The following is a 13,812-nucleotide window of genomic DNA, read 5'->3' on the forward strand; positions in this document are numbered from 1 at the left end:
GCTTTGATGGGATGGGTTAGTTAGGTGGCCAAGTAAGGCTAGTATGGGTGGATGAGTTGGATTAGGGGTAAAGGTTGGGTTTAGGGATATTTTTAGGGGTTTGGATAATTTATTTAATAATATGGGGGACGTGGGATTAAATTAAATAGGTTTGAGGATTTATTTAATTTAATAGAGGAATATGGATTTAATTGATAGATTGATTTTGGGTTATCATTTGATTTTATCAATTGGACTATAGTCAATTAAATAAATAAATTAACTAGGGGATGATGATTAATTAATTAAATAATAAATATTTAATTAGTAATGTCCTAGGAGACTACTAAATAAGATTACCTAGTGATGTAAATAGATTTAGGTGTCTACAAAATTTACTTTTGAATTGGGGATGGATCCTATGAATTTTCTAGGAAAGTTGATGCATAACCCAAACGATATTTCTCACACAAACTTGACTCAAGCATTTTTTGCGCAAAAAAAATGCGGAAGAAGCAAGAGCAATGAATACTCAAAAATCCCTCATCTTGAAACCCAACATCATACTATAGTCATATTTTAATGAAAAATGATTGCTCCTGTGAAAAAGGACTTAGGGATTTTTATGACCACAGTGAGACTAGAAACATTAAAAAGTTTTGACTGCTGGGAAAACAAAGGGGCCTTAAACATGACAATCGACCCTTCATTAATTTATTTCAAAAAGTAACTCAAAATTATAACGTGGTAAAGGTTTTTAAGAGTTTCACCTAGGGTTTTATACTTAGGAAACTTTAATGGACATGGAAACAAGTAGAAATCCCACCCTATCAACAAAGTTTGAGCATTTTATGATACAAATATTAGATTTTGCACTTTACTAGAATAAGGGCTAACACCCACAACTACTATTTCACCCTTTTTAAATAATTTAGGTTTAAGAAATGAGTTTTCTTTCCTTTTTGTCAGCTCTTCTCTCTCACTCATAGTATCAAGGCTCATAGAGAGAATCCACATAAACCCATTTTGTACCAAGGTTTAATGGTTTTAATTTATGATTACATAGTGGAAAAATGTGAAATCAAACCTTGCGAGGTCCTTGGTGTTTAATAAGGATAAAAGCTAGAAATTTCCTTCTAGCAATAAAGGTAAGGGAAAAGGAATTATGGAAGAGTTGGGTGATATTAAGAGTTAAATGAGTAAAAGGGAGAAGAAAAATATTGGTTAAAAGGATACAAAAATAGAGTTAGAAGGTGAAGTGAGGAGGATGGAAAGATATTGAAGATGGTGGATGATGGGGATAGTGAGTATTTTGGTGGTTCGATGGACAAAATATACAAGCCTCTCAATAATTGTCCTTCCCCTATTTCATCCCATTCTCATGACAACCAATGCCTTCGTCAGAATGACATGGCAAAGGAGGAAAAAGTGATTAATCAAGAGGAGGATGATGAGGATTTTGATAAAGAGACTCTCCATCTTGAAAATTTTGTGGATAATGTGAATCATGATGTGCACAATTCACTGAATGCCTCAACCCAAAAAGGGGATCAATAAAGATGTTGAAAGTCAAAGAAAGAATTCCAACAGAAAGAACATTCCTATAACTAATATGGTGGACACGTATGAGGTTAATTTGAAGCTTTTGGAAGATGAGCTTAAGGATCTTAGTGTTGAACCTTCCTTGGGTGTTTTGTAGATAGTGGAGGCAATTTCCTTGAACACATTTTGTATGGAGAACTAGTCATTCAATGCTATTAAACTCTTGAATATCAATTATACGGCCCTAAATGCTAAGATATATGAAATCTTAGGTAAATGCAAGATTGTGTAGAGAAAGAGAATTATAGGAAACCCATTAAAAACAACAATGTTATTCTAGCATTGATAGAAAGAATTGAGAATCTAGAAAATAGTATGAATGCGAGGATTAAAAGTTTTCAGCATATTTTGGAAGCTACCGTTGAATGTCTTAACAAGACACAAGGTAAAGTGGATCAGAAATTGAAGAATCCACTTGTTCTAGAATTAGAGGACCCATAGTGTTCGAATATATTTGACCAATATAACTTTTGGAGGGGTGGGTGTTGAATTAGTATTTTGTGTGACAGAAGGCAAGCCGCTTGCTCATATTGTATCCCAAGAAGGAGTGATGATTTATCTAGGCAGAGTTAAAGTCATTCAACAATTAAGTCTTTCATTGAGTAAAACTAGAGTAAAGTCCTTCTTTGGTCAAGTAAATTTCTTGAGGAGATGTATGCCTAACTTCTCTAAAATAATTAAACGTATAGTTGATATGATAAAAGAAAATACAACTTTAAAATGGACTGATGTTGGGAAAAGACTTTTGAAGATATCAAGAGTTCCATAGCCAAAGCCCATGTTCTTGTCCATCCTAACTACACTAAAGAATCCATTATTTACTGTTATTCCTTAGAACATACTATGTCAACTATATTGATGAAAGAGAATAAAGAAAGAATACAAGTTCAAATTGCTTTCATGAGTATACCATTGAAGAATCAAGAATTTATATACTCATAGATGGAAAAACATGTATACGCAATGGTGAGAGCCCTTAATTTTTTTAGGTTTTATGTGCTACATTCTCTTTCAATAATATATGTGCCAGATCCTACAACAAAATGTATTCTGATGGAACAAGAGGTTGGTTGTAATAATAGAGGAGTATGGATAGAAAAAGTCCAAGAATATGATATAGAAATTAAGCCAACAAAACTTGGAGGAAGTAATACACTTTGTAAAGCCTTGGTAGAGGATCAACAATTCAAAGAAGAAGATGCTCCAAAAGTTCTAATGGTAAGCCTTTAGGATCCTTTGTTCTCAAACATTACTTATTTTATGATATATGGTGAATTCCTTGATGGATTGATTACTAAGAAAAGAAGGGTTCTAAAAAAAAAAATCTTGAAGTATGTGATTCATGATGATGTCTTGTACAAAAGAGAAATTGATTGAACATTTTTGAGATGTGTGGATAAAGAGCAATAGGTAAAATTGTTGACATCTTTTCATAATGAAGCATGTGGAGGACACTTTTATTCTACTGTTACTACATTTAAAATTTTGAGGTGAGGTTATTATTGGCCTTACATGTATAAAGATGCATATAAGTGGGTGGTTACTTGTGAGAAATGCAAGATGTTTGCTGGTAAACCTCAGCTTGCTATTCTATCTCTTAGGCCAATGGTAGTTGAAGCCCCTTTCAATGAATGGGGTTTATATTTTATAGGTCCACTTAATCCTCCTTCTAGTCAAGGACACTCTTACGTCCTAATTGCGACAAATTATTTTAGTAAATGGGTTGAAGTAAAGCCAATGAAGAAGAATTCATCAGAAGTAGTATGTGAATTCCTTAAAGAGCATATATTTATTAGGTTTAGGGTTTCTATAAAATTGATAATGGATAATACATCTAATTTTTCCTCTTTATAAATTATTGGATTTTGCTATGATAATGGTATTCAAGTTGGACATTCCTTTGACTATTTTTATTAAGGAAATGGGCATGGTGAGTTTGGTAATAAGAATCTGATTAATATTTTAAAGAAATTAGTCTCAAATAATCAAAAAATGGGCATAAGAAGATTCATGATGCTTTATGGGTTGATAGGACCACACCTAAAAGGGCTATTGGTACCTAAAACCCTAATATGTTCCTATATTGAGAAGGATTTCAAGTTGTATTAAATGCAAAATTGAAAGTAGATAACCCCTGCATAGTAGTTAGATAGGTAGGTAACATGCAGTTTTCTTTAGCTTAGTTGCTTGCTTTCTTAGGTAGTTTGTTGTTGTTTTCCTAGTTTAGTTTTTTTTTTTTTTTTTTTTTTGTTTTGTTTTTAAGTTGTCACCTTTTGTGCAGAACCAAAGATTGTTGGATTTGTTTCAACCATTATCATGCTTAAATACCCATCCAGAGTCAGCTGTTGCCCAAGTTTCAGTTCATATCTTTTTGCTTCAGTGTTTTGGAGTCAAATCAAGTATCAATGTTTCAAGTCTAGGTCTATATTTCCCATAGGATTATCTATCTTCTCATCATTCCTTCAAATGAGCTAACTTAATGCTGAGAATCATATGAACAATGCATCAATTCAAAGCTAGGTGATTAGGGTTTGAGATGTTTTATGTGTCATCTCGATGAGAAGAAGGTCTAGACCTTCTATTGATTTTTTCCAACCATGATCAACAAAAAGATTCAACATTATGTTATGGTTTCCATGAAAGACATTGTAGATAAGAAAGATCAGTGAGCAGAAGAAGTAGTTCATGCAGAAGAAAAGATTCAGAACCCTCCTAGAGTCAAAATATGAAGATAAGAAAATATGCATCGTCGATTTAGTACATGAACGGTTCATATGCAATCATAATAAGCTACATGGTGGAGAAAATTCAAAGGAATGAAAGAATGCACACTATTGGCCAGTTGACAAGTCAAATGGTTAGAAGATCAAATCCAGATCATCGATAAAGACTAGATCAATGGATGAAGTTTTAATGATGGAAATATGACTATTCAATGATGCATCTTATTCATTGTCAGATCAAAAGAACATCTACACTCGTCACTATATCATTATGAAAAGATGAACATGCTTTAATCATTACAAAAAAGCGACAGAAAGACATGTGTCCTATGGGCCATTACATTTCACGAATCAAAACTAGGTCAATGTTAAATCCTCCAAGTAATAAAATAGTTCCAACTATTCACCATGGTGTACCTAGTTGGAAAGTGGACCCGCATCATAAAGAAAATAGAGTTTAATATCTTTTATTTTTGCCATCAGATCAAAAGAGAGATCAACGCTCATTGTTATGTCGCTATAAAAAGTTACAAGGAAAATAACCATAGTGACAGAATGATTGAAAAATACGTGTACACGGAGGGACTCATGGATGAATTTTTAAAGAAAATTTATAATGTTTTAATCATGATCGTTAATTTAAGATCGATGGTTAGTGTTCAAAAATGCAATGACCATTGGAATATGAAATACACAGGTTTGGCGCAAAATAGTAGACTATGAAGAATTAACAATTTTCTACAAGTTTTTCTGAGATTGCATGAAGTTGAATAGTCATTTCCTGTTTTCATAAACACCATGGATTTAGAATCATTGATGGAGAAGATGCCATATATTCATACGACTAGATAATTTCACATTTTATTTCCTTTTCTATTTGGTGACTGTTGCTCTGCTAAACTGAAGGATAACAAAAAACTATAAATGTAACCTCATTTGATGATATAAAGGTTGACAAACTTGATGGTGAATTGGTCTATAATTTCATTTAACCTATTTTCTTGTCATGTTTTATTGCCCATGCATAGATTAGTTCTGCATTAAGAGTTGAAATAAAATCATATGTGGCTCTGTGGTTAACATATGGATTCTATTTCATTTTGGTAACTATAGTGAAGGTGATTCCATTTACTTTCTTTATATATGGTCTTGTTACTCCTCTTATTAATTTCGTCTCACATTAGATAGTTTCATTGGGAAATGAAAGATAAATGTGTATGAATCTTGTAAATGGATGAGATCATATTATGTTAGATTTAATCTTGTAGAACTTGTAGGATATGTGCCCAATGATTTTGTTGAGAGGGAAATATGAACTTTTAAGTAATTCTTGCAAGAAACACTATATCAAGAACAAAAAATTTTGTAGGACATGCACAACATGAACTTTTAGAAAATCCTTTAAAGACTTCAAGGAAAATATAGTTTCAAGTTTAAAGCTAGATCATGCCATTGATAAAATAGGATCACTAGAATTATCCATACATCTTCAAAATATGACTTGGGCAATAGTACATTCATGAGACTAACTACTTTTTTAATAGCAACATACATACTTGTCATTGCTTCATTCAAAAGCACAATACACATTGACAATGCCTAAGGTGTACACTCATTTTCAAGATATGTTAACAATAATATAGATAATATCAATTTTATACATTATATAAAGTACATAACAAACAAGTTTCTAATTTGAGCCACTCATTCATTTTTAGAATATAATTTGTTATTAATTTATAATTACTTAACACCTATTTTAATAGAACATTTGCAGGATCTAGAAAATCATTCAAAGGGGAAACAATATGAAATATTTACTAAATTTCTTGTGCACATCATTTGTTTATGTTCAATATTTATTTTCAAGCTACAGATGCAACATAGTTCTATATTCTTTGTCTATGACTCTTTAGATGAACACTTGAACACATACATTACTTTAAGAAACTTTACAATTTATGAATATGTCACCATTACTAAATGTTCAAAATTTTTAATGTACAATTTGACTCAACACTTACCCCAAAACCCACCACACTAGAGGCAAGAAATTTGGCGCTTGCACCCCTTGTTAAGATCTATCATATTCAATAGTAGTACATAATAATAATATATGATGGCTAAGTTTTGGTGGTGTTCAATTTAATAGTGGTATTGTATGAAAGTTAAATTTTCGTGTGGTATTCTCCTTACTAAGGATCAAACTCTAATAAATAATTTAGACCTATTTTTAAAAAAAAAATTATTATTATTAATATTAGGGTTTACATCTAATCTTAATTGAAAAAGTGTCAAAAATTTATACAGATATAATTGAATGTCAATCATTAATTCATTTTGTTAGATTTAATTTTATAATTAGAAATTGAATAATATCTTGATTGTAATTCGAAGAATGTTAGAAAAGTTATAGATTTTTAGAAATGCTATTAAAATAACTCAAATTTTGTCATTCTGATAAGTCAGCCTGAAAGGTGACACAACTTTGTACTTTCACCCTCTAACTCCAAGTCTAGAGAAAGTGAGGAGAAAGGGAAACATGCGAGGAAAAAATAGAAAACTAGGAGGTTCCAGTGCATCAATGATGATGAGAAGGAAAATGCTACTAAGTCCCCACTGATGATGGAGGAAGTTTAGTCATTATAAAGGTATATCTCATGTTTCAACTAGTTTCAGTTTGGACAATCTGGATCTCATAGGTTGTCCAACCTAGCCACCCATATAAAAAGCTGTGAGATCTAGCTTGTCCAAACTGAAACTAGCCAAAACATGAGATATATCTTTATCTTGAGAAACTTCATGCATCTTTAGGGGGGATTTAGTAACATTTTCGTCCTCCTCATTATCGATGTACTAGACCCTTCTAGCTTTTTTGTTTTTTCCTTGCATGTTTCTCTTTCTCCTCACTTACTTTAGACTTAGAGTTAGAATCTAGTTCTTTCAGGCTCTCATTATTTTTCACTCTTTTTTTTCTTATTAAGATTTGAGACATCTCTATGGCAATGTCTCCCACCCCTAGTTAATTAATTCCATCCTAACCTCACCTACATCCATGTCCTGAAATGTCTAAAATAACATAATTGAAAGTTCTAGTATTACATTAGAGAAATGTGGACATGTGGAAGAAAAGCAAGATGAAATAAAAGATAGCCTGGAAGAGATAGACTGGGATTTTGTGTCTAAGGGGATTGGAAAAAAAGGAACCCATGATGCTAAGTAGGAGCAAAAATCGAGGAGGAACTTCTGTATTAAGGAACAACATGGTATACTCCAAGATACGGCAAAACCCTTCTCAGATATAAACACCCATGTTTTGGCTACACTTAGTATGGGCACGGAAAATCTCATGACAAAGGATGATAACCTAGGCACAAATGATAACTCATCCATGACATCTACTTCCCCTCTCAAGAGGCCTAAGAAGGACCCCCTTATTTCTGCTCCCCCTAAGAAACCCCCTGTCCAACCCTTGACCCCTTTTACTTGTCCCATGCACCCCCTTGTTCAAGACCCCAACCCACCCACCAATTTCGATCAAAGTACTTTCAAACAGGTTGAAGCTAAATTGAAGACATTGTGGACCAAGATGAAAAAGCAAAAGAACCTGCTAATTTATTTGAATATGAGGTTCACCACTTTGGTGGATTTTTTTTGTAAAGTTTATGCATTTTTTAGTAACCATTCTTTAGCTTCTTCAATCAGGGAAGATGGGAGGTAAGGTGGAGGAAGATGAGGAAAGCACCTAAAGACTCTATAGGTTCCAATTAAATGACATGTTGAATGTGCAGCAAGGGAAACCAACCCCCTAATGAGAAGAAAGAACGACTACTTGGCCTCATTTTGTGTTAATTTTTAAATATTATTATGATGGTTAAACTTTGATCTTGTGTGGCCAATATGGAAACTTTTTATATGAACTTTAATGTTGGTAGCCTAATTAGTTTTCTTGTTGGTAACTTGTATGACACTATAGACTATAATGGTTTTGATAGTAGATTGACAAATTCTTGTAGGTACTTATTTTTTATGATAATGGGCAGCTAATTTGTTGTTTATGATTTGGGTCAGTGAGCTATCTATCAGGTGATTGTGTTTCCTTCACTATGGTTGTTCTCACTTGGCTAGTCGCCCATTTTGGACTGCTAGTGTTATAAATAATTAATGTGACATCAAATATGAAACTCCTTTAGCCACATAATAATATTTGATGGTAAGGGGATGATTTCCTTCTTAGGCATAATAAATCATATAACGCCTTCAAATTAATCGCATGAAGTTGGACTATATTATCTTGGATTGTTAAGAATATATTCAACTATTATTTAGATTAATTTAGACTAAAGTAATTCTTTTAAGATTTAAACTGAAAATTTATTTTAATTATGTATTTATATTTTTATAAAATATTAATAAAAAAATTCAAATACTATATCTCGAAGTAGTACAAAAACAATCAAAACCTATGATCTAGCTATTGGTTGCGTATATTATTTATAGATTTAATTTTGTAAGGTTTTTGCACAAACTATATCGTCCAATATTAGAAATGGGAAATATGACAAGACAAATGACAGATCATGAAATTTGATATTGAACACCTAGGAAAAAAATCATCCAATAAAATCTAAAAGTAATAGATATTACTCTTTAAAGATTCTTGTAATCAAGAATCTATCAGTTGATCATTATTAAATCTAAAGTCCCTTACTTGATCCCACTTTATAAGCCATTCTTGGCTTACATGGTAGAATAAAGTCTATTATCCATCATACATAAAGTAAGAAAAAAGAAAAAGAAATCATACAATTTCATCCAAATTTCGAAAAGAACAATCCATAGAATGGAATTTAAAATTTAAAATTAATATATATTCTTATTTAGAAAAAATGATAATATAAAATCTCCCTATAATAACTTTCAACGAAAGAGGTTTAAATTTTATAAGACTATATATTTGCATATAAAAATAATTTTTTAAAAAAAATTTTATAATAGCCTTTTCTATTAATGATTAATAATCTAGGAATACAATTCACCAAAAAAGAACCGGAGATACAAGATCACCCACCCAGAATTCACAAGTATTATCTCCGTGACAATGAAAATAAAGTAACTCAATCATCTCCCTCTCCCTCTCCATGACAAGTATTATGTCTGCCATTAGTAAAACAAGAAATGCAAAGGCCGATTCATTCGAGAAGCCAAGTTTTTAAATGCAAATGCCGATTCATTCGAGAAGCCGAGTTTTTTCTCTTCCATCTTTTAAGGAAACCGCAAGAAGAAATGAATGGTTTTCTCGATCCTCAGAATTTATAAGATCTGCTTCCTTACTACAATTGAGCTCATTTACAAGGTGCTCCAAGATTTTAGCCAGGGTGTTCGGAGTTTCTGAGCGCTCGTGTAACTATTCAGACCAAGATTAAATTACATTATAAATCAAGTTGGCTGGATCTCCTCTTTTTGAAATTTAAGCTCTTGTATCTGAAATTTGATTGAATCAATTTTGTGTACCATGGCGTCTCTTGGCAGCGGCGAATGCAGAACTAACATCAGTACGTCTAATGAAGAAATTAGCTACAATGAGTCTCGAAACGAGGGATTTCTAAGAAAAATTTGGTTAAATATAAGCAATTGTTTTGATGGGGTGGTGTAGAAACATAATGGATGTTGGAAGAGAGGATCCCAGAAGGATTACGCATGCTATAAAAGTTGGGTTGGCATTGTCATCGGTTTCGCTATTATTTCTGTGGGATCGATTATTTCGCAGGGTGGGATTTGGTAACCATGCAATTTGGGCAGTCATGACTGTCGTTGTCATTCTCGAATTCTTTGCGGGTATGAGTTAGTTTAATTTAATTTACCCCTTGTTCGATTGTTTCCCACGCAACCATCTTTTTCACCCTAATCGACTAACATTTAGAATGGCTGTTGTTGCTACTTGAGCAGGGGCTACCATGAAGAAAGGCCTCAACAGAGGAATTAGAACCATGGTGGCTGCATTTCTTGCCTTCCTCGTTTTCCATGTGTCAGAGAAGGTAGTGCGAGGAAAGGCGTTTGTAGTGGGATCTTCCCTCTTCATCGTGGGTGAGTTTTTGTGCTCTCTTGGAATCACCTTGTTGCATTCACCAGATCTCAATTAGTACTCCGCTACACTCATTTTGTAGGAGCGGCTACCATGTATGCCCGTTTCTTTCGTTCCCTCAAGAATAAATTTGACTATGCAGTGCTTATATTCCTGCCCACATTCAGGATGATAACGGTCTCTGGATATCGAGTGGAGAATATATCGCTCATGGCATACGAATGCTTCGCCACCATACTCATCGGATGTGGAGTGTGTTTGGTTGTAATTCTGCTCATCTTCCCCTCTTGGGCTAGCGAGGATCTTCACAATTCCACTGTCAGGAAGTTACAAGGCTTGGGGAAATCTCTACAGGGTAAGAAAATCGAACGAAAATAACTGAGGTTAGAAATCCTTGTTTTGATTGTGATGAAAATGTAACGTTTTCTTCAGCGTAAAATTTGTGTTTTTCGCAATGGGCTGTTACAGATGAACTACTAGTACGCTTTGATTGGTGTGGCTTGTTATCAGTTCGGTAGATTAACTTGTTAAAATATCCGACTAATGTAATGGGCATGATATATTTGATGTTAGGATATGTGGATGAATATTTCAGTGGATACCGTACTGATGAGAAGGTGGAAGATGAGTCAGAAGATATTATACACAAAGGATACAAGTCTGTGCTGGACTCAAAGGCTACCGACGATTCTTTTTTAAACCGTAAAAATATATAGTTATTAGAAGAAACTAATTAAGTGGTAGCCATGACAACTTTTGACATTAAAGAATGTTAAATGGATCGTCTGAAAGCAGTGATTGTACATGTTAATTGCAGGAAGCATTTGCTAGGTGGGAGCCAAGGCACGGTCTATTTCGATGTCGGAATCCATGGTAGCAGTATGTGAAAATTGGAGTGAAGCTCTGGCTTATCCTATTGTGGCCTTGCACAGATGCCTTCGATCTGAAATCGAGGTATATTCGTATGCATTTCCTCATTTGGTATCATTACCTTAAATTTACAAATTATCTTCAATGCATGCACTATAGCTGATGAATTTTTGTTTTGCATACGTTTCAGGCCCCTCATTCCCTTCGTTCACCATTGAAGAAGCCATGCACCAACGTCGCCCACAAAGTAGCCAATTTACTGGTAGAGCTGTCAAGCTGCATCGAACAAATGAGAATATACGACTTCGAGCCAATATTGGAAGAAGTTCAACATACACTGGAGGATCTTCAAGTTTCCTTGAATTCTTAACCAAAGCTCTTAGGCCCCATTTGGTTACGAGAATATCGGGCATGGAATAGGGTTTTCAGCACCAAAATCGGGTTATGGAAGAAAACGGTGGCATTTGGTTCATCAAACACATAACCCGGTTTCGGGTTTCGTCTGCCAATTTTGCTCAAAAATTGGGAGAAATTTCTTCCAAGAAATAGGTGGAAGTTAAAATGAAAACCAGGTTTTGGGTTTTTATGAATGCGTTTGAATAAATCGTCGGGTCCGCCGAATCCGCCTTAGGTTTTTGGAAGAACAAATTGGGTTTTTTGGAAGACGACGGTTGTATTATTTTCGTGCTCTGTTGTGCGAAGGCGAGGGTTTTTGATTTGCTGCGTTTGTTGGGCTTGTGGGTTTTCTGTGGCCGTGGTTTGCGAGGGTTTCTGGTTTGTGGGTTTCTTGTGGCTGTGGTTTCCTGTGGATGTGGCATTTTCTGCAATTTCTCTTCTCCACTTTGAACAGCGGCGGCAGTAAACGGTTCTCCTCTCACACCCACCTTTGCATAGTGGATTTTTTAAAGTTTTTTTGGTTCATTCAAACATAACTGTTTGTTTCAAATCTATTTTTAAAATAGTCAATATATGTGGTAACTGTTTGTTTCAAATCTGTTTTTAAAATAGTCAATATGTGCTCACTAATAAATTTGAGTATAGTGCTGTGAGAGATCAATACCAGTGAAATGAAAAATTAAACTTTGTAACAGTTTCTGGGTGTTTGTTTTAAATCTGTTTAGCAAAATAGTCAATATGTGCTCACTAATAAATTCCACTATAGTGCTATGAGAGATCAATACTAGTGAAATGAACAACCAAAATTTGTAACAATTTCTTGCCAGTAATGAGTTCTAGTATGTTGTTTTGAGAGATTAATGAAATACCATTAAATAGAGCCAAGTCATAAACTTGTGCTCACTAATAAATTCCAGTATAGTGCTGTGAGAGATCAATACCAGTGAAATGAATAACTAAACTTTCTAACTGTTTCTTGCCAGTAATGAGTTCTAGTATACTGCTGTGAGAGATGAATGCAATACCATTAAATAGAGTCAAGTCATAAACTATGTATGAATCAACTATGTATAGATCAATGTCAATCATGGCTTTTATCTATACATAATCAATATGTGCTCAATATGTGCTTAATAATGAATTCTAGTGTGTGCTCATGTGATTACCTGTATATATCATAGTGCCAATCAAGCAAAACATGGCAATCATGGCTTTTATCTATACATAGTTGACCTATACGTAGTTTATCATGGTTCAAATCTGTTTAGCAAAATAGTCCAATATATGCTATAACAGTTTGTTTAGAATCTGTTTGACAAAATAGTCAATATATGCTCACTAATGACTTTCAGTATAGTGTTGTGAGAGATCAATACCAGTGAAATGAACAACTAAACTTTGTAACAGTTTCTTGCCAGTAATGAGTTCTAGTGTAGTGCTGTGAGAGATGAATGCAATACCATTAAATAGAGCCAAATCATAAACTATGTATAGATCAATGGAAATCATGGCTTTTATCTATACATAATCAATATGTGCTCAATATGTGCTCAATAATGAATTCCAGTATGTGATCATGTGATTACCTGTATATATTATAGTGCCAATCATAATAGCAAAACATGGCAATCATGCTTTTATCTATACATAGTTGACCTATACATAGTTTATCATGGTTCAAATATGTTTATCAAAATAGTCCAATGAGTTCCAGTATAGTGATGTGAGAGATCAATGCAATACCATTAATCAAAGTGAATCATGCCAATGAAATGAACAACTAAACTATGGATATATCAAGTATGTATTGATCCATGCAAAATCATTCAACATACTTATGAGGTCATAAACTATGTATAGATAAAAGCCATGATTTCAAACTATGTATAGATCAATGCAGAAAGAAACTCTATTCCTATTGCCAACTATGTTACTTTTCATCTTCTAAAAGACGAGCCTCAGTTTCAGCGGACCCGACGATTTATTAAAACACATTCATAAAAGCCCAAATTCAAGTTATAGTTTGTACATGTGTATGTGTACATACATACATGTGTGTGTATGTACGTACACACATACATACTTGTGTGTGTACGTACATGCATGCATACATACATGTGTGTGTCTACGTACATGCATGCATACATGTGTGTGTGT

General features: G+C 33.6%; 1 protein-coding gene across 1 annotated transcript; it reads left to right on the plus strand.

Moving 5' to 3' along the window:
- The first annotated feature begins 9,967 nt into the window (after positions 1 to 9,967).
- On the plus strand, positions 9,968 to 11,220 carry LOC149563393 (aluminum-activated malate transporter 12-like). Its single transcript, XM_089828156.1, has 6 exons — positions 9,968 to 10,142; positions 10,254 to 10,391; positions 10,472 to 10,744; positions 10,858 to 10,903; positions 10,985 to 11,091; positions 11,207 to 11,220. Exons 1-6 carry the CDS (start codon positions 9,968 to 9,970, stop codon positions 11,218 to 11,220), a joined length of 753 nt encoding a protein of 250 aa, XP_089684282.1.
- Positions 11,221 to 13,812: the final 2,592 nt, after the last annotated feature.

The sequence above is a fragment of the Cupressus sempervirens genome, chromosome 4, assembly GCF_028749045.1.
Source record: "Cupressus sempervirens isolate cs-2001-9-10 chromosome 4, ASM2874904v1, whole genome shotgun sequence".
In the NCBI taxonomy this organism is placed as follows: Eukaryota; Viridiplantae; Streptophyta; class Pinopsida; order Cupressales; family Cupressaceae; genus Cupressus; species Cupressus sempervirens.